Source organism: Pelobates fuscus, chromosome 1, assembly GCF_036172605.1.
Source record: "Pelobates fuscus isolate aPelFus1 chromosome 1, aPelFus1.pri, whole genome shotgun sequence".
Taxonomy (NCBI): domain Eukaryota; kingdom Metazoa; phylum Chordata; class Amphibia; order Anura; family Pelobatidae; genus Pelobates; species Pelobates fuscus.
Window position 1 is genome coordinate 325,818,646 of NC_086317.1, and position 21,564 is coordinate 325,840,209.

At 39.6% G+C, this 21,564-nt stretch overlaps 1 protein-coding gene across 3 annotated transcripts in view; it reads right to left on the minus strand.

Annotated features, from left to right (window-relative positions):
* Positions 1 to 21,564, minus strand: part of ARHGEF7 (Rho guanine nucleotide exchange factor 7) — a 149,030-nt gene that overhangs the window by 78,332 nt on the left and 49,134 nt on the right. For all 3 annotated transcript variants that reach the window (XM_063459854.1, XM_063459861.1, XM_063459868.1), the window contains 3 exons: positions 20,812 to 20,942; positions 19,602 to 19,803; positions 13,116 to 13,204 (listed from right to left, as the gene is read on the minus strand). In XM_063459854.1, the coding sequence (XP_063315924.1) occupies positions 13,116 to 13,204; positions 19,602 to 19,803; positions 20,812 to 20,942 (422 nt within the window). The remainder of the gene's footprint in view (positions 1 to 13,115; positions 13,205 to 19,601; positions 19,804 to 20,811; positions 20,943 to 21,564) is intronic.

Sequence of the window (21,564 nt, forward strand, 5' to 3'; positions counted from 1 at the left end):
ATATACATATATACATATAATATACATATACATATATATATATAATATACACATATACACATATACACATATACACACATACACACATACACACACACACACACATACACACATATACATATATATATATATAGCAATAGAAAAAAATATACCAGCACTCCTAGGATTTTCAAATGAAGTTTTCCTTTTATTCCAAAGTACAATATCGACGTTTCAGCTCTCCCTCAGAGCTTTCATCAGGACATATACCAGGGTATATGTCCTGATGAAAGCTCTGAGGGAGAGCTGAAACGTTCATTTGAAAATCCTAGGAGTGCTGGTATATTTTTTCTATTGCTGTGCATGAGCTACCAGAGCACCAGGTACTTTACAAATAGTGAAGAGTGCAAGAGCTGTCTGCATTTATATATATATATATATATATATATATATATATATATATATATATATATATATATATATATATATATATATATATATATATATATATATATATATATATATATATATATATATATAAACAAATTCGAGGTCTGGCACTCTACCTTACTTGCTTCACTTGTTCAAAAAATGCCTTGGTGCTGCAGAGCGTTGTTATGTAGAAAATAAAGATTCAGAGCACTCCGAAGGTCTTAGTGAAAAAAATATATTTTATCTGTGTAGAAGGATCAACGTTTCGACCCGCAGGTCTTTATCAAGATAATACAACATACAAACAAGTGTTCTTAAATAACCATGATAATTAGCAGGAAATTGCTTACCTCAGTGTGATCGTGATGCCCCATCACCATGTGTAGACGGTGTGTATTGATTAAAATGTGGCGTCTAGCATGCGTAGCCCAGTGATGACGTGAAGCGGTGTGTGTCCAATGAGAATAGTGAAAGAGTATCATGTGTCTATGATGATGATAGTTATGGACGCATACGTAAAAGCGTGAGGCATAGAGGGTCGCGCCGTGATGATGTAAGTTGTATGCGTCCGAGGGAGAATGCGTAAAGAGAGTTATGTATCTATGACAACCACCTTTTACGTGCGCATGCGTGGAACGGTAAAATACAAAACAATTAAAAACAAAGTAAAGGAAGACATTCTAGCGGTTGTAAATAAATAACCGAGTAGATGCAGAACTTATATGATAAACACAAATTAGATCACAGATACATCAATAGTAAATTAACGTGGCATACATGTCACTACTGAAAGTTATGGAATAGCGTCCTGTAGCTATGGAAACCCATATGACAGAAGCCTGCATAAAGAGTTAAGTAAGTCTCAAAGAGATCTAAAGAGATGTGATGTGTGTGTGCAGAATATATACAAGGGATGTATGGTCCAAGATGGATCCTAGATATGTGTAAACGATATGATAAATCTAGTGAGTGTGACTTAGTGAGTGAGGTGAGGGGCATTGAAGGGACAAAAAAAAAAAAAAAAAAAAAAAAAAAAAAGGGGGGGGGGGAAAGGGAGAGAAAGGACCATGGGTGGAATATGGGGTGTGTGAAGACTTGATCAGTGCAAAGCATAAAAGTATAAACAAAATAGTGAAGAAAAACTCCCATTAAGTGACAGCAGAGAGAAAACACAATATGTACAGAGTGACTGGTGATGATAGGAGTATATACATATATATACAAGGTGTAGAGGTATCAATCCTCTAGGTGTAGATCATCTGTAAAAAATGCATTATATAGCATATAGGTATAGGCTATGGATCGATGTGTGGCTCTATATGTATATTGAGAATAAGAATGAGCGTATAGAAAATAAAAAAATAAAAATAAAAATAAAAATTATTCTTTCTTATTTTTCCTATGGCTGGGTAGGAGAGACACAATTTAACGATTGTCCAAAAAAGAATGAAATGAAATGTATTCATTAAGGCCCCTGGGGTGAACTGTGTCCAGGGTCTTTATCCAGTATGTTTCGCGTTGGAGAAGACTTTTGGAGCGATCGCCCCCTCTAGACAGTGGGGGGATATGGTCGATGGCGATAAATTTCAACGTCGGGAGTCGATGGTTAGCTTCAAGAAAGTGTTTGGCCACCGGTTTCTCAGTTTTGCCGTCTCTGAATGCAGTCATGATGCCTGAGCGGTGTCCCCTCATTCTGTCTCGTAATGTAAGGTCCGTCTTCCCCACGTAGTAGAGGCCACAGGGGCATGAGATTAAGTAAACGACATGATCCGTCAGGCAAGTGATGTGATGTCTGATGAGGTATCGTTTACCTGAGTGAGGGTGGACGAATGATGGTCCTGCAAGCATATGTCCACATGTGACGCAATTGGTGCATTTAAAGCAGCCCATCCTCGTATGTCCTTTTTTTGTCTCATATTGGTTGGTGTAATCACTTTTAACCAAAATGTCCCTCAAATTGCGGTTGCGTCTGAAAGCAATCCGGGGAGGATGTGAGAATTTAGGATGTAGTGTAGGGTCTGCGGCCAATAGGTCCCATCTGTTTCGAATAGCCTTAGCGATCCGATCGCTAGCTGTATGGTATAAAAATGGTAGTGTAATAGTTGCAGGATCTTGTGGATCTATGCTAGTTTGTGGCAGAGATTGATGGAAAATCTCAGTGGCTCTCTGTAATGACCGTTTAAGTGTGTGGGGCGAATACCCCCTCTGTAAAAAAGATTGTCGCATGGTTTCCATCTGGTGTTTGATGTTCTCTGGGTCTGAATTGTTCCGTAGTACCCTGAGGAACTGGGAGATCGGAAGGGATCTCTTAAGTGCACTAGGATGGAAGCTAGTGGCGTGTAGCACTGTATTACGATCAGATGTTTTTTTGTATAAAGTATATCCAATGGAGTTCTGTGTTCGGTAGAGCTCAACATCAAGAAATTGAATCTTGTTGGTGTCACTGCAGTGACTTAGGCGTACAGGAGACTCTACGTTGTTAAGATCCTGAATCATGCTGTCAAAAGATGAGGAGGAGCCTGACCACAAGATGAGAATGTCGTCCACATATCTAAAATAAGATATGATGTTAGATTGATAGTTTGACAAAATGTGTTGTTGCTCATAGGCATACATATAGCTGTTGGCGTAATTGGGCGCTATGGCCGATCCCATGGCTGTTCCTGTTTGCTGGATATAAAAATGCTTCTCGAATCGAAAGTAATTATTGGTCAGAGTGAATTCTAGACATTCCAACAAATATTCGATAGGGGGCCCCTGGTATTGATCTGAATGGATCAGAATTTGTCTCATGGCCTCTAGTCCCTCTGGGTGGGGGATTATGGTGTAGAGATTTTTAACGTCTACAGTGGCCAAGATAATAGGTCCCTCCGGAAGAGAAATTTCATTCTTTTTTGGACAATCGTTAAATTGTGTCTCTCCTACCCAGCCATAGGAAAAATAAGAAAGAATAATTTTTATTTTTATTTTTATTTTTTTATTTTCTATACGCTCATTCTTATTCTCAATATACATATAGAGCCACACATCGATCCATAGCCTATACCTATATGCTATATAATGCATTTTTTACAGATGATCTACACCTAGAGGATTGATACCTCTACACCTTGTATATATATGTATATACTCCTATCATCACCAGTCACTCTGTACATATTGTGTTTTCTCTCTGCTGTCACTTAATGGGAGTTTTTCTTCACTATTTTGTTTATACTTTTATGCTTTGCACTGATCAAGTCTTCACACACCCCATATTCCACCCATGGTCCTTTCTCTCCCTTTCCCCCCCCCCTTTTTTTTTTTTTTTTTTTTTTTTTTTTGTCCCTTCAATGCCCCTCACCTCACTCACTAAGTCACACTCACTAGATTTATCATATCGTTTACACATATCTAGGATCCATCTTGGACCATACATCCCTTGTATATATTCTGCACACACACATCACATCTCTTTAGATCTCTTTGAGACTTACTTAACTCTTTATGCAGGCTTCTGTCATATGGGTTTCCATAGCTACAGGACGCTATTCCATAACTTTCAGTAGTGACATGTATGCCACGTTAATTTACTATTGATGTATCTGTGATCTAATTTGTGTTTATCATATAAGTTCTGCATCTACTCGGTTATTTATTTACAACCGCTAGAATGTCTTCCTTTACTTTGTTTTTAATTGTTTTGTATTTTACCGTTCCACGCATGCGCACGTAAAAGGTGGTTGTCATAGATACATAACTCTCTTTACGCATTCTCCCTCGGACGCATACAACTTACATCATCACGGCGCGACCCTCTATGCCTCACGCTTTTACGTATGCGTCCATAACTATCATCATCATAGACACATGATACTCTTTCACTATTCTCATTGGACACACACCGCTTCACGTCATCACTGGGCTACGCATGCTAGACGCCACATTTTAATCAATACACACCGTCTACACATGGTGATGGGGCATCACGATCACACTGAGGTAAGCAATTTCCTGCTAATTATCATGGTTATTTAAGAACACTTGTTTGTATGTTGTATTATCTTGATAAAGACCTGCGGGTCGAAACGTTGATCCTTCTACACAGATAAAATATATTTTTTTCACTAAGACCTTCGGAGTGCTCTGAATCTTTATTTTCTATATATATATATATATATATATATATATATATATATATATATATATATAAATATAAATACTTTTAATTTAATTCTAAACATGTTTTACACTGCCAACCAGACTGTCTGATATTTTAGCCAGCTATAGGGGGCCATGTGATCGCTCTTTGAGAGCGATCACATGGCCCCCGGGGGCCTCATTTGCCGGGGAGGGCTGCCTGGGCTGCCCCCTGTAGTTCGGTTATGTTTGCTATGTTTCTTGTTATTATTTATGATTGTGCATGGATATTGTCAGTTTCCCATTACTAATTCAGCTCTGGTAAGCATTTAATATTCACTAAGTATTACCATCATATATCGCATATGTCTTATTTTATCACTCATGGACTTGGTACTGTTCTGAGGCAGTCATCACGTTCACATTTGTAGCCATGTGTTATGGCCAATCTATATACTTGCTCCCATGATAGGTATATTACTTATTTGGCAGACGACCACCTATTCGCTAAACCTTTTTGTAACACGCCACACTCCTATGTTCAGTATATGTATCGTCATGTTCCCTGGGACAAACCCTAGTGTACCAGGCTTTATCATACCATCATATGTTCCCCCTGACTCTACGTCAAAATAATCACGTATTATGCAAAAGGTTATTTACTCATCGCTGCTATATTCTACTCAAGCAAGTTCATCATCCTAACCGACCCTTGCTATTCAGACATAGTATCAACAAACCTACAGCAAATCTACTCCTAACTGTTATATGTTACATCAGCCAACGCTGGCACGCAATTCCTCCGCCAGGCCGTACACAGGCCCACGCCCGGGGATCCTTAATTCCCCACACATACACCCCCCTTCCCATGCTGGCTCGACCATAATTAAATATTCTAAGCCCTACCGGGATAGCTCAAAACTACCCTCATAGCTTGGTATTCCATATCCCCCTATATGTATTTTAGCTACAGAAGTCACAGGACCAATTAGCGGTCACTCATGACTCTGCCTATCCCCCATTATTGTCGCAGTATTGGATTAACACTCCCCATGGTCTCTGGTAGTGGCCTAGGATCCTCACCCTACTCACTTATAGTGATATTTGATTTATGTCCTATGAATCTTGTACCCACCATCGTAGGGTCAGGATTCTAACAACTATGTCCTCAGGTTACCTATTCATAGACCAGCCTCAAGAACAACCACCCCGATTATACAGGCGTGCTTTGTTCACAGTAGTCAAGCCCAATTCCAGTTCCAACTTGCCTCCCACCATCATTTCCCTTTAGGTTCTCCAATATCTCATTCCTCTGGCAAGGAAACCACATTCTACTCCAAGCAAGGTATGTTTACCCATCACCCGTCCCATTAACGGATCCGGTATGTCAACTGGCGGCCTGGTTCCCAGCTATGCCAGTAACTAGCCTCATCATTATCAATTCTGTGAGGCCAACACCCATCTTCATCCGCATATGGAGGTATACGCCCCTCGGCCCAACACATAGCTAACGCCTCACATCAACCTCTCCAGGTTACGAGTTAGGTCCTCACCCAGCAAGGCCTCTTATATTGACTCTTTTTACAGTCCCCGCGAGGCCAGTGTTCTTGCCACACCTTTCAGTGGCCCCTGCCCACAAGGCCAAATCACATGAAGTCAAACAGTTGATATCCAGTCTACTTGCCTCCATACATAACATCAACGATGGACTACAGAGACTGGAATCTCCACAGGCACTGACGCACATCCCAGCCACAGGACTCCCAAATCCCTCTCATGGTTATGTTATCCTTTCAAATCCCGCCCCTAGCACATCAGTTTACATTATTACTCCCTCGTACTTTCTGACCATACGCAAAGACATCTGGAAAGGTAAATTTTAGTCTCCTTACTGATTGCCTCCCACGATGATCTGTACATCGTTCTATACACCAGAATCCCAGACTCAATCAGAAACTCACTATCCCAGAATTCATCCTAGCCTTCAGACTTTCGTGATGTAAGTGGCTCTACTTCTCCTCACCATAGAGAAGGTTTGCATCGACTACCTGGAGTTTTACCTCTAAGCACACCCTTTCCGTCACTCATTCGACTTCTACATCAAGGTTTCCACACACCAGTTCCACACAGGTCTGGTCACACACCAGTCTGGTATTCACGAGTGACAGAACCTTCAGTCCGCATTAATAGACCCTGCAACACAATCACGTTGCTTAAGAAGGTATTTGACAACCATATTAATTACCCACCCCTAGCCTCAACTCATTGATTTCCTCCATTGAACATGCGGGAAGGGGCGGGGGGAGAGTCTACAGTCCTACTGGGCACATTGAAGTTCTCCATGAGAATTATTCTGCACATTTATTTCCCGACCGCTGAGTCTTCTTCCCACCGACAGTTGCATTCTGGCACTAGTTGTAAGCAGACCTACACATATGGCTCAGGTTCATACCACACTGGAATAGGAGGCTAGGTTATTCCCGCCATTTCTCATCATTTCCCAGTTACATGGACCAATGCGTCTGCACACACTGATTTCACAGCCAGTTTGGTGACTTTTTTGGTTCTGAGATGGCTGGCCAGTTGAGACTCTTGAAGAAAGAAAGAAAAAAAAAAAAAGAAAAAAAACGTTCCATTCCTCGTCAACATTTATTTGGAATCTACCCCATAGTGGCAGCCTACAAGGCCTGGGGAGGTATGAGTGGATAGGGGAACCTGTCAAGTGCTTCTCTGACAATAAAGCAGCTGGCTATACCCACATTCCATGGATTAATCCTGCACTAACTCGCCTCATGGCATTTGGCAGATTTCTGGATTGAGCTGCCCTCTCTGATTATACATCACGAGCATACAAGAGATTTCACCTTTACAACAAGTTTACCACCGATTACCATAATACCAATATTCGTTCACTAGTCGCTATTGTGACATTCCTCTCCTTTTTGCCCACACAATGTAAAAAATCTCTCTTAACACTACAAAACTTACCTGGCTGGAATACAACACCATATCTTAAGTGCCTATCCTAGTACCAAACAGTTCACATCCTCTTACCACATGTAATACGTAGGGACATAAGGACCATCCTACGGACAATAAGGTGCCAGTCAAAATTTCAGACCTTTACAGGTTATCACTCACTGGACCAAATCTCAATATGCCCCTACTTTCTGACCATACGCAAAGACATCTGGAAAGGTTAATTTTAGTCTCCTTACTGATTGCCTCCCACGATGATCTGTACATCGTTCTATACACCAGAATCCCAGCAGGGCAAACCACTCACCACAGCTAAATTCATAATGTACCTCAGAACCCTCTTAACTAGACGGGGACTCAACCCCAATGCCTTTTCGGGACATTCCTCCAGAATCAGGGCAGCATCCGCTGCTTCCAGACAAATGTCCCTGCTCACACCATAAACATTAGGACACTGGAAATCCACAGTATATTACTAGATACATACCACAATCAGAGCTAGAGTTGAGTAGGGCAAGCCTTTACGAATCTTGCAACGTAAAGATGTGTAATAAGGTATCTTATTCAACTTTTTGCCCTCTTTTATTACAGGCCTACCCGATACGTCGGTTTCGGCACACCACAACCAACTTGCTCATATATCTGACTTACCATGTATACGGCTTTTGTCCCCGACTACAAATTGGAAGGCGTAGCCTGAAGTTGTGGGAGGGGTTACCCGGCTATTTAAACTCAGGCCCCCTACACCACAGGGCTGATGCTGCCTGGTTCATCCCTCCCACCTCTCCCCTTATACATATTACTATTACAGGTGGGCCCTCTTTTATTACAGGCCTACCCGATACGTCTGTTTCGGCACACCACAACCGACTTGCTCATATATCTAACTTATCATGTATACGGCTTTTGTCCTCGACTACAACTATAAGTTACTATGTGTTAATGTCTTTAATCCATTCAAATAGATATAGATAGATGGTGGAAGTGCACTAAACCCTTCGTCAAGGAATCCAGGGTGCTCCAATGGACAAGTCCCAGTACCAAAATGGACCAAATGTAAAATTGTTAATTATAGAAAATAATCCAGACACTCCAACAAATTCTAAAATGTAGGCAATTTTATTTAGAACCAGGAGCTACACAGCAACGTTTCGACCCCTTAGGGCCTTTGTCAAGACAAAATTTGGTTCAGTTCAGAAATTTGGGCAAGTAAGTAAATTCTACTGCTTCGGCAATTCGGACTAACGGCATTCGGTTCGGTACTTGGGCAATTCGGACATTCGTAAGCATCCCTCTTTTTTTTCCCACTTTTCAGAAATCCGAAGCACTTTGCCATCACAACCACTTGCACATCTGTAGGGCTCCCTAAACCCTAGCCCTAACCACCACAACCACTTACACATCTATAGCGCTCCCAGTGCCAGGAATTAGCTTATTGGTCAAGATTCACGTCATCATTCATGTAATTTTCCCTCCCTCTCTTGTTTTGCCACTTTTCAGAAATCCGAAGCACTTCGGCACTTGAGAAATTCGGCAATTCGAACTTCAGACATTCAAAAGCATCCGAATTGTACAAAATTGATCCGAATGTATGTTCGGAACTAAACGAATTGCACGTGTCTACCAATTACTAAGGTGATTCTACTCTGCAACAATTTTGAAGTTATTTTAATTAAAATAATAATCAGATCTTTGTCTATTGCCATATAGATTATGTGCATTGTTTACAGCTAATAGTGTAAAATTCTGAAGCAGGTTAATAAAACAGACATGCTCTTGTCACCCAACCTTTATTCTCTGTGAATACTACATGGAATTCTTCTCTTCATTCCTATATTTATGCTTAAAAATAGGGATGCACCGAAATAAAAATTCTGGGCCAAAACCCAAAAATTCAGAATGCCCTTGGGCCAAAAACCGAAACCGAAAATGACTTTTCCCCAAATGTATTTTAAAAAAAAGTTTTATTCCTATAATTTTACTATTAGACTTTTAAATTAATTTAATAAATCTAATATGAAAAACTTCCCTTCTCTTTTAGTGTCCCCCCCCCCGCTTAATGTTCCTCCCCCCCATAGTGCTCTTGCCACCCCTCCCCGTCCCAAAATGCTCTTCTGTTCTTTCCCCCCTCCAATGTCCCATAGTGTTCTTTCCCCCCTCCCCTGTACGAAGTGCAGTATTCTTGACTTTTCATGTTATTATTAATTTTTTATATATATATATATATATATATATATATATATATATATATATATATATATATATATATATATATATATATATATATATATATATATATATATATATATATATATATATATATATATATAATCATCTGAATTGTTAATGCAAGCATGTCTGTTAAAGAACCACTATAGTGCCAGGAAAACAAACTTGTTTTCCTGGCACTGTAGGGTCATTAGGCCCCCCCACCCCAACCCTTAGGGTCCCTCTCCCCTTGGGCTGAAAGGGTTAAAACCCCTTCAGCCACTTTCCTTTCTCCAGCGCCGGGCTCCTTCGGCGCTGGTGACCTCTCCTCCCCCTGGCGACGTCAGATCCGAATGCGCATGCCCAGCAATGCTTTCCTATGGACGTCCAGCGTCTTCTCACTGTGATTTTCACAGTGAGAATCGCAGAAGCGCCTCTAGCGGCTGTCAGCGAGAGCCACTAGAGGCTGGATTAACCCTCTCTGAAACTTATGTTTTCAGCTGCAGGGTTAAAACTAGAGGGACCTGGCACCAAGACCACTTCATTGAGCTGAAGTGCTCTGGGTGCCTATAGTAGTCCTTTAAACTATGCACTACAAAAATAAATCTATATATTTATTTATTTTTAAATATATAAATTCTGCAAATTTGATCAATTTTCAGGCGAAACGGAAATGCCAATTTTTAGCCGAAATTTCGGTGCATCCCTACTTAAAAATAAAATACAGTGTGGAGGTTTTTGTTTTTTGTTTTTTTTATTTGGGAGACCCTCATGAACTCCGTGCTGATTTAGTTTTGCATTGCTATGAAGTGAAAATCATGAGGGGTCCAACTGTCATGGCCAAATCCCGTTTTTTTTTTTTTTGTTTTTTTTTTAACCCCCCTCCTGACTCCACTATCTAATTGTCCCCCCCCCCTCCCCCAATTGTCAGAAAGACGAATGAATGAATAGAAATTTCAAACGAATGAACGAAGACCTCATCTTCGTTCTGTTTATTACAAGGAGGGAGCTACCGGCGCACTGCTTCCTCCTTGTAATATGTAAAAATATTACTAAGCCCCCATGACCACCCTTACTCTATGGGGGTCAATATGACCCTTATAATAGCATAAGGGAGATTAAATCTCCCAAATGCCACTACTCTATATGCCGCGAGTAGGGGCATGTATACTAAACAGTGAGCAGCCAGTGGCTGCTCACCGTTGTAATAAAAAAAAAAAAAAATTGGCCCCATGATGGGGCATCTATTAACTAGCTGGGGGACGACGACAACTGCCCTGCGAGTGAGGGCTATGTAACTAAACGGGGGAGATGGGGGAGAGAGACAACTTAGTTTTTTGCCGGCGTTCTATCTAAAATGAAAGGAAGTTCAGGAATACTGACAGGAAGCATCGCGAGATCTCGGAGGAAAGGTAAGAATTGTGGGAAATTTTCTCTGACCACAGGAAACGGAGCACACTTAATAGTCCCGACTTTGTCTTAGGTTTTAAAGAAAACTAGAGCAGACAGGAAGAAATGAAGAACAGATCCTGACAGAAGGAGAGATAAGGAATCGATTGAGGAAAGGTAAGTTCGGCATGACTGACACTTTAACCCTCAGCGATGACATTCCTTTTTGTATTGTGCTGATGGAATGTAAGATCCCTTTCACCTGCACTGTACAGAAACACATGCTGGTAGCAATGTCCTACATAACAGACGTGCCTGGATTTAACAAACTGCTTATAAATTGATTGGGGGCAAAAATCTTTCTGCAGCTTATTCATGTGCATTGTCAGTGGTGTATTTTGGATATGTGCTGCCCAAGGCACGACTAAATTCGGGCACCCCCCGGGCCCCCCCCCCCCCCAAAAGGCCACTTTTTTGACTGACCGACACATGCCCTCATTAATACATGCACTGATATACACTCACTGACACATACAGTCATTGGCATATACATACAGTCATTGTGACACACTGTTTAACCAACACACACACTTTCACTGACAGACACACACACTCAGATACACATAAAATGACATACACACACTCACAGGCACACCCATTCTCACTGAGACACACACTTTCACTCACAGACACACACTGACAGCTACACTCACTCACAGTAAGGTGTACAACCCCAGAATATGAGGCAAACAAGGTATTTGTCTGGGAGCTTGGGGTGGCGTTTTTTGGCGTCCCCCCGAAAGTGCCGCCCTAGGCAAATGCCTTGTGGTAAATACATCCCTGTGCATAGTATGCAACCATTTTCTATTCCTATGTTTGTTTCTAAAAGTTACAAAATGTGGTACTTGTGTGTCTATTTTTTGTACCTGCATTAATAATATGAACTATTAAAACACGCGTATACTGAACAATAATTATTTAAATTGTTGTTCTCTTAGATTTTGGTGTTAGCAATGTATACCAATGTCAACAGTTGAAAAGGTTTAATCTAGACACTTATGCAAGTTTATTAATATTAATTTAAAATCACATATATACATACAAAAAAGAAACCCTAAAAATACTAAGTGGTGAGAAAAGCAACGGAGCCAACACTGGAAGGTACGAAGCCTGGCAGAATATAAGCACACCAGGATGACAGGCAGTCATGTATCTCACCAACCAATGCCGACAATATGAAGATGACAGCCACCTTGTGAGTGTGAAAACGCCCTAGAAAAGCCTTGCACAATCTCAAGCACATTTAATAAGGACATTATGCTGTGCTTTTTAAAGCCTTAACTAGACGTAACTACAAAAATGCCAATAAATTTACCGAAGGAAAAATAGTAGGCAGTCTTCTAGATCATCAAAAATACTTTTTTTCTGGAAATTGGGGTGGAAATACAAAAGAAGAATTGTGTGACAATTTTTAAAGCACTGTTAGCAAAAGCTGCTCAGTTCTGTATCAGAATATTAATGGTAATGCCCTGAGGTAGAGTGAGAAGGGGCATGCAAGTTTGTCCCTTTCTCACAATCTCAAAGATTGAAGGGGGCATATCAGCACCTTCTTGGCAAATTCACTATATACCAAACATTTCTGATTTTCCGGAGTCAAGTTCTCATTGCCTTCAAAGAGACTAAACAAAGAAGTTAGCCAGGGTCAGCGGAGGGTCTTGAGGGTAGGACTTAAAAAAAAAAAAAAAAAGGGTAGACCAGAGTTTGTTAGTTTGTATTCCTGAATACTAAAAGTAACAATTCTTAGATTTCCATGATAAAAATAACAGGACCATAAGGCTTTAAGGAACATGACAAAGTCAGTGACATCTTTACCAATACAGCTCAATAACAATAATAAATAACTTGGGTAAAATTTAATTTTATAATATTAAATGAGAACAATAACAATAGTACTAAAAAGGTAATATAAACCCACAACCAGATGAAAATGGTAGAGTACACAAACTCACCACATTGTAATAACTTTTGTTGATTCCAGATGTGTCAAACCCTTTTGGGGGGCTCTTCAGTGTGGTTGACTTTGGAGACACTGGCTTTTCTGTGGAATAGATGAATAGTGTGTTGAAATAAATGTGGTTTCTAAAAGACAGCACTATGAATTATTTTATACATAAATCACTTTTGTAGTGCAGTGCGAAAAGAGAAATAAGGATTGTATAGATGTTGGATTTCAAAAAAAAATTTAAATTGCCAGGTCCTCCGTATATATATGCAATAGAGGTTGCTCATACTGGATAGATAGTAATTGTGTAATGTGTCTACATATTGCCAGAGACACTGTGCAAAAGTTTTAGGAGGCTGCCTTTAAACCAATTATAAAAATAAGTGACTCTTTGTAGTTCTAAAATCATGGAATTATTAAAGGAACAATAAAAAGCCCTAAATGAAAATGGGGGGGGGGGGGGCTATTGTCCTCCCCCCCCCCCAGTTATGAGCAGCAGGTGGGGGGGGGCATAAATTTACAATAAGGGGGGACCTATTGTCCTACCCCCCAGCCTCCACCCATGACTCATGAGTGGCGGATGGGGGCCCTAAATTACAATAAGGGGGGGGGGGGGGGAACTATTGCCACCCCCAATCAGTCCCTACCCTCTCCAGGTGACATGGGGTCCTTTGGGAAAAAAACACCATTTGATGTCGTTTTTCAGCCCCAAAAAAAGCAAATAAAAAAAACAAAATACCCGAACTTATAAAATAAAAAACGAGCACAAATTTGTTTTTTTTTTTTTTTTTAAAAAGTCGAAAAAAATAAAAATCCAACGCAAAAACAAAAATTCTATCTTAACCCAGCGAGGGCACCGTGCACAGACTGAGCTCTGCAGGGCAGGGAAAGGCTTATAAAGCCTTCCCACACCCTGCAACTTGGCTCAGAGCGCTCTGATTGGTTGGTTTAAGCCAACCAAGAGAGTTCTCCGACAGGTAAATGGAGACTGACAGGTAAGTCTACATTTACATGTCACAGCACTCTGATTGGTTGGCTTGGAATCCAACCGATCAGAATGTTAAGAGTCATTTTACACAGCGTGGTAAAGTTCTTTGGAAATTTTCCCATGCTGTGTAGAATGACTCAGAGCACTGATTGGTTGGGGGGGCTTTTATGTAGACGTGCCTACTCACTGTTTAGTAGACATACCGCTACTTGCGACACAGCGAGTAGGGGCATTCGGGAGATTTTAATGCTAATATGGGGGTCAATAGTGAGGGAGGACATGGGGGGCCTAGGAAGTGGCAGGGAGCTCAGCTCCCTGCCGCTTCTATCTTTACATATTACAAGGAAGGAGCTCTGCGCCGGTAGCTCCCTCCTTGTAATAAACTGAACGAACGAACAAACGAACACCAATATTCAGTATTTGTTTGTTCGTCTGACATTTCTATACATTCGTCTTTCTGACGAATGAATGAACGAAATTCCCGTCCGATTTTCGGACAATAGCGAATGCCCAAGTGTTTAACTGGGCATGCATGGGAAATTCACAGCGCTATCTAGTGTGGGCAGACAACTTGTCCCACAGGGCCTTCATCTACCCACACAAAGATGGTGGCGCCCAGGACCTAGGTCCAGGCAGAAAATAAAGATTGAAAAAAAAAAAAAAGGTAATACGGGGGGCCCAGGGGCATATGGGGGTGAATTAGATGTAGTGGAGTCAGGAGGGGGTAAAAAAAAAAAATTTAAAAAAATAACAGAAGCGGCCATGACAGTGCCGCTTTAAAGAGACTCAACTGGATTCTGGGGAATTGGAGCTTCAGTTACAGTAAATGGCTGACACACAAAGTTCCCTATAATTAGTACACAAAATTACGCTCACTTTATTTTTAGAATTTTCTGTCACAGCAACATGCATAAGGATATTGTTTCCATCCACTTAACCGAAATTTAAAATTAAAATAAAACATTGTATTATGCTGGCTATTGAGACAATTATACCCTTGTACTTCTAAGCTCTACAGGTCTTAATCAGTCATCAAGAACTTCTAGAGAACGTAATCCAAAACATCAACAATAACAGATGGCTGTATTGCTCTTAACACTCACACTCCTTTTGAATTTTAGTTTAAGTGGGAAGGATTTCTTCCTTATAGACAGTAAAATAATCTACATAATTTAAAAACAATTTTTTTTTTTTTTTTGTTAAAACTCAAATGTGGAGCTTCCAAGTACATACAGTCATTGTTTAAATCTAGCAGTTAAAAGTTTTCTCCAACCATCATAAATCACTGCAGCCTGCTGTAGACGTCATGATGGTAAGGGTACCCTGGAGTCGTTGCTCGGTAATGGGGCAAACCATTTGACAACCTGGGTCCTTGTTGGGCGTAAGGCCTCCACTACAGGAAGCTTACGACATGCAGCTTCTATATTGCTGCAGAAGCAGGATGCTTGCTGCTCATTCATTGAATGCCCCTCTGTGCATAGAAATACGTACAGAATTAACAATTCTAATAACTCCCTAACAAGACTGTAGGGGTGGAGTAACATCTCTGACAGCAAAGGGGACACAGATTTAAAAAAAAAAAAAAGAAATTAACAACAAAAGAGCCTATTTAAAGTGGACTAACAATTTTAGTACTTAGTTACAAGGAACAAACTTACAAGTTGTCCATTATGCCAATTTGATGAGTGGAAAACAAAATAATATTTCTCATAACATCCCATCAAATAAACCATACTCAAGTAAGTTTTTGTCTATATTCTTATTTTATTTTTTTCCAGACCTGCCTTATGTAAGTTTTGATGATATTTATATTATTCAGGCCTTGGTAATGTGTCATCATTAATATCATAAATATATCTTGCGATTCTTAGAATCTTACTAAACCCTCCCTCCTGGATCCCCTCCATTCCCTATTAATTAGTTCTGAATAAGTTTTTATCTATTTCCTTTGTTCCTCTGGTTTTTGGAGAGAGAGCGAACCTTGTTTATCGTGTATAGTCTCAATATTTTGTTATTCTCTTTATCTGCCCGTTTTGGGGTTCTATTCATTTTCTTTCTTCTCCCTTCATTTGATCTAATACTTCCCTTCCCTGAAACCGAGCATGTGCCCTCTCTTTATTGGTTATTCTTATCCAATTCTGTTATGTTATCCAATATTTTTTTTATCCATGTGTTCTATTTGCTTATATCTGTTTCTTTAATTCACCAGGATACCCTCCTTTCCATTCTTGCTTGCCATATAAGTTTTTGTCTATATTCTTTAACGCTCATAAAATATATTTAAATGGTTACCCCAAGCACCAAGACCACTTTACCCATGAAATGCTGCACATACAGAATTTAACCCCTCAGTTACCGGAAGTATATGTCCACCAATGGTAATGTGTCATTGTAGTGTCACTAGGCAGCCCAGAACAAGAGTTCCTGGATGGCTAATGCCAATTATGTGCAAAATGTCATGCACAGTGTACCATTTATTGAATTGACATTCGATGACTGGCTAGCAGGATCTGCTACTGTAACTCTGCTCTTTGTGCCAAGAAAAGATTATTTTGTATGTAAAAGGGAGGTACAGCTTAGATTTCTGAATTAGAATTTAAAATCTCTAATGTTAACAAACATAGCATACACAAAAGTAATGAGTTAAGAGTAATTCTTCATACTATTAAACATATATTCTGCATGTACACATTTTATTTGCAGTATGTGCTTCTAGGTTTTTGTTGCGACCTTCAGGAAGTGATATGAACTTCTGAAAGGCATGTATACTGAACACTATTTTATAACTTCCCCAAAATATCGGCAAAGGAGGGCCAAATTAAATTGCTGTTGTCACTTAAATGTATGTGTTAGCAATGTTTACTATTATCAACTGTGTAGTGATAGGGTTAATCTAGGCACTTATGCAAGTCTATTAATATCCATTTAAAATTAATATATATGTAACAAAAAGAAACCCTAAAAACACAAAATTTGTGTAAAAAAGATATTAGCAAACATTGGAAGGTATGAAGCTTGGCAGGATGTATGCATGCACATTTTCTCCAGCATTTACTGATGTATACTTATAAAATAATTTTATCACAACAGACAGCCAACTTTCAGTTCGGTATGGAAGGATCACTATAGCGTTTGGAAAGAAAATGTGTATGTTAACGTCATAGTGCCCTAATCACCATTTAGGTGCCAAGGCCCAACAGCAAAGTTTAAAAAAGGTGAATTTAGTTTACTTTTCTCCCTTGCAGCTGTTGGTCTCAAGCATGCTGCTCTGCCTCTCTTGCGGAGATCAGAGATCAATGATCTTAGCCAATCCAGTGCTGTCCCATGGGGAAGCATGGGGAGGCTAGTGCGCATGCATGGATAAATTCTGCGGTGTGCCAGTCAGATGGTCTTAATGACACCAATTGTTACAAAAAGTGGAGTTTTATTTCGCAAAAAAACAAATTTGTTTTTTGCAACCCTGGCCTCAATTTAATAAGCTTCCATTACATTAAATGATTCATTACAGTTAGATTAATCTTCTGGAAAGTTTTTCTAAGTCACCATTTTAAGTCCATGGGAAGGTTTGTAGAATAATCACTTGTAAAGTTTTACTAAGGTGTTTTGAATAATTTGTAAAGTTTATTAAATCAAGGCAAAGGTCAGACAAGTGTTGGGAGAACTAACAAAACAAAGTCGGAAGGCACGGTAGATGATGCAATTAAAAGGCTATTTTTTGACCCAGAAAATAAGGAAAAACACCAATCATTGTTCTACTTTTTTTGGCTCAATAACAATAGCCTTTTAACTGCATCATCTACTTTGTCGCCCTCCGACTTTTTTTTGTTAGATTTAATATTGGGGGATTCCTCCGTATTTGGTGCTGCACCAGCGAACGGAATGTTTATGCTGAAGCTATAGGAGCCAATCAGGCGCATTTCCAGAGTGCGCTCAATAATGTCATGATGGGAGGTATCTAGTCTTAAGGTACTACAGCACATATATGGTGGTCCTGTGTAGTATATTATCTTTCATTAAACTGATAGAAGGGACTATATTACCCCTTCAGCAGTACTTTTAATATATTCCTTATGTCACTCAAATTTAAATTATCACTGCTTGAATACCTCAACAGCTGCTAATCACCTTTCCTTTGTTTTTGTAAGAGCGCTAATGATTAATCTATTAGGGAGATTGAATTTTTTCAAACTATTGAGGGAGTGTGGTTTTCCCTATTGCATGAATATAATACATATACAAAGGCTTAGACAGACTGGCTCTCATTTTTTCGTACCAATAAGATGTCCTTTTGAGTTGAATAGTCGTTTCTTACAACATTATAATGGCCATGCCACGTTGCAAAATTTTCTATTGCATATTACAATACATGTCTTATTTTGCTTAAGGACTGATTTTCCCAGGTAGCCATCGGTTGTATTTTATATACTTTTTTCTTTTAATGAACTTAATTCCTTTTTAAATTTAATTATAATATCTGGCACACACAGTGTTTTATGGTCTATACCTTACAGAATGCGTTAACTTTATTTATTCATAGGAACTCATATCCAGCTTCTCATATATGGGGATGACTTATGTGCTATGGTCAAGCTGTTAACCTATGTAAAGCTCTCTATGTGACTTCATACATGCTGTGTACTGTAATTGGTTTCTTTTCAATAGTTTTAAAGGATAAAAATAAAACAAAAAAACGTGTGATAAAAATTTGTATCCTTAGTTATACAGACACCTTTTGATTTTAAAGGACCACTCTAGGCACCCAGACCACTTCAGCTTAATGAGGTGGTCTGGGTGCCAGGTCCTTCTAGGGTTAACCCATTTTTTCATAAACATAGCAGTTTCAGAGAAACTGCTATGTTTATGAATGGGTTAAGCCTTCCCCCTATGTCCTCTAGTGGCTGTCTCATTGACAGCCGCTAGAGGCGCTTGCGTGCTTCTCACTGTGATTTTCACAGTGAGAGCACGCCAGCGTCCATAGGAAAGCATTATGCGCATTATGTGCGCATTCAGCCGACGGGGAGGAGAAGAGGAGGATCGGAGGAGGAGATCTCTCCGCCCAGCGCTGGAAAAAGGTAAGATTTAACCCCTTTCCCGAGCCGGGCGGGAGGTGGGTCCCTGAGGGTGGGGGCACCCTCAGGGCACTCTAGTGCCAGGAAAACGAGTATGCTTTCCTGGCACTAGAGTGGTCCTTTAATTAAAATCTTCAAATCTCCCCAATTCTCCCTTTACAAAGAATTACCACTTTGTGTCTAAAGATGACAAGGTCCTAAAGATGATGTAGTTTTCCCTATTCAATTCTGCCATACAATTGCTACATTTAGGACTGACAAAGGGACTATAGAGCTTGAAGAGAAAACAACACAACCTCACTTTAGAACCTATGCTGTTTGCCACTTTACTTTACAACATCCTTAACCTCGGAAACAGATTTAACAAAAAAAATAAAAAATTAAATTTTCCAACCCAGTCACAATAAATAGTACTATCAATAAAAGCATGACTTACCAGATGACTTTATTTCTTTAACGTAATTGCTAGGGAACCATCCTGTTTTGCCGCTGTGTGAGCCCTCCCACCATCCACCCTCTTCCAGTCGCGTGACGTGGATTATATCACCTTTGGAAAAGGACAGCTCATCTTCATTTGTTTGCTGAAAATTAAACTTGGCCCTCACCACTATGTGATGGTTGCTGTTATCAGTCATGTCCTAGGAAAGAAAGAATTATATCTTAAAAAAAATAAAAACCAAGAAAAGTAATATTCTTCATCTGTAAGTCAGATGTCATTTTAAAGAGTCAACCATTTTACAACAGTCTGACTTTTTACCTTGGATCCACCAGGCACTTATCCCCACTAGAGAGAATCAGGGCTTTGCACAAGAGAGCTAAATGAAGCTTCTTAGTAGGAGCTTCAAGTTGTCCTGGCTGAGGTAGCAGAGGCACCCAGCAAACACCAAGTACGGTAAGTTCTAAAATGGCTTAAAATGGTTTACAGTATTTGGTGTGTTCCTTAAAAATTACCCACCCCTTTTTCTGACAGAGCAATATGGAGTGGTTTGAGGAAGAAGGGGAAGAAAAGGCTTTCCCTTGGCCCCAAAGTCTGTCCCATCTGCAGCCAGTTTATGGTGGGTGTTTATTTTAAATGTAACTGCATTAATAAAAATGTAATAAATAAATATGGGAAGATGTTTATTCCCTTCGCCGGTTTACCTTTTCTCCAGAAAGGGGCCCTATATTTCCTGATAACCCAGTGGGAGTTATAAATAAATATCTGGGATTAATGATTCTCATGTGATCTAATGGAGAGTTAATCAGAAATCCCTGGTGGTCCAGTGGAGGAGTGCATGTCTGCTCCTGTAAGCTCATGGACCATCTAGTTAAGCACTTTGTATAATGAGCTCCAATGGCTAGATATCAGATTAAGGGCAGGGCTCTCTCTACCTTTTGTATATGTCTGTGTATATTGTACATTCTCCACTAATTGTTCAGCGCTGCGGAATCTGTTGGCGCTTTATAAATACCAGTAATAGATAAATAAATAGGTGAAAAATAAAAATATGTGTTTATTAACTTAATGTTGTGGCTTGTCGATTCGACAGCTGAAAACTAAAGGAATATTTTAATTAATAAATAATTATGGTAGACTTTTTGGCCAAGTTTTGTCTGCAGTGAGTTTTCCTTTCACAAAAAAAAAAAAACTATTTACGACTACTCACCAGGCTTCGATATTGACCCTGTAACAATTTTGAAGAACGACTTAGTATTGACTGAGACCCGAGGGAATCAAACGACTTTATCCGGTGAGACGAAGGACGCACACACACAGAATCACTTCCCAATCCGATGTCTAGAAAACGCATGACGTGAGGAAGAAAAAATGAAATTACAAAAGAATAACAGAACCACTCGAATAACAAAACTAAATAATTACTACGTGGATTTGATTCCCAACTAGTCAGTTGAACAACAACACTTTAAAATTGAAACCAAAGTGAACTTTTGTCAGGATCGCCCCCCAAACACTTACAAATAAGAACAAACATCAGCATTCAGATTAACAAATGGATAATTAAAGTGGAATTGTGAAATATAAATAATTCTGAAAATAAATTATTCAATAAAGAAAACAACGTCTGTGAATAAAATCACTAAATTCAGCTTTGGTACCAGTACTCCAAATTCAGTCCATGATTGAATAAGTTACATTTAGCTTATTATTTAACCCCTTAATGACACATGACATGTGTGACATGTCATGATTACCTTTTATTCCAGAAGTTGGTCCATAAGGGGTTAAATCAGGCTCCACAGTCCTGAATGAAACATTGCAGCATTTAAACAGGGATTTATTTACCCATAACCCAACTATCTTTACAATTTTTTATAAATTTGGCAATTATCAAAGCAGCCATCTGATTCACTATCCATAGTAACCACCATTTTCCTTGTCTGCTCTCTCAGTGATCCCT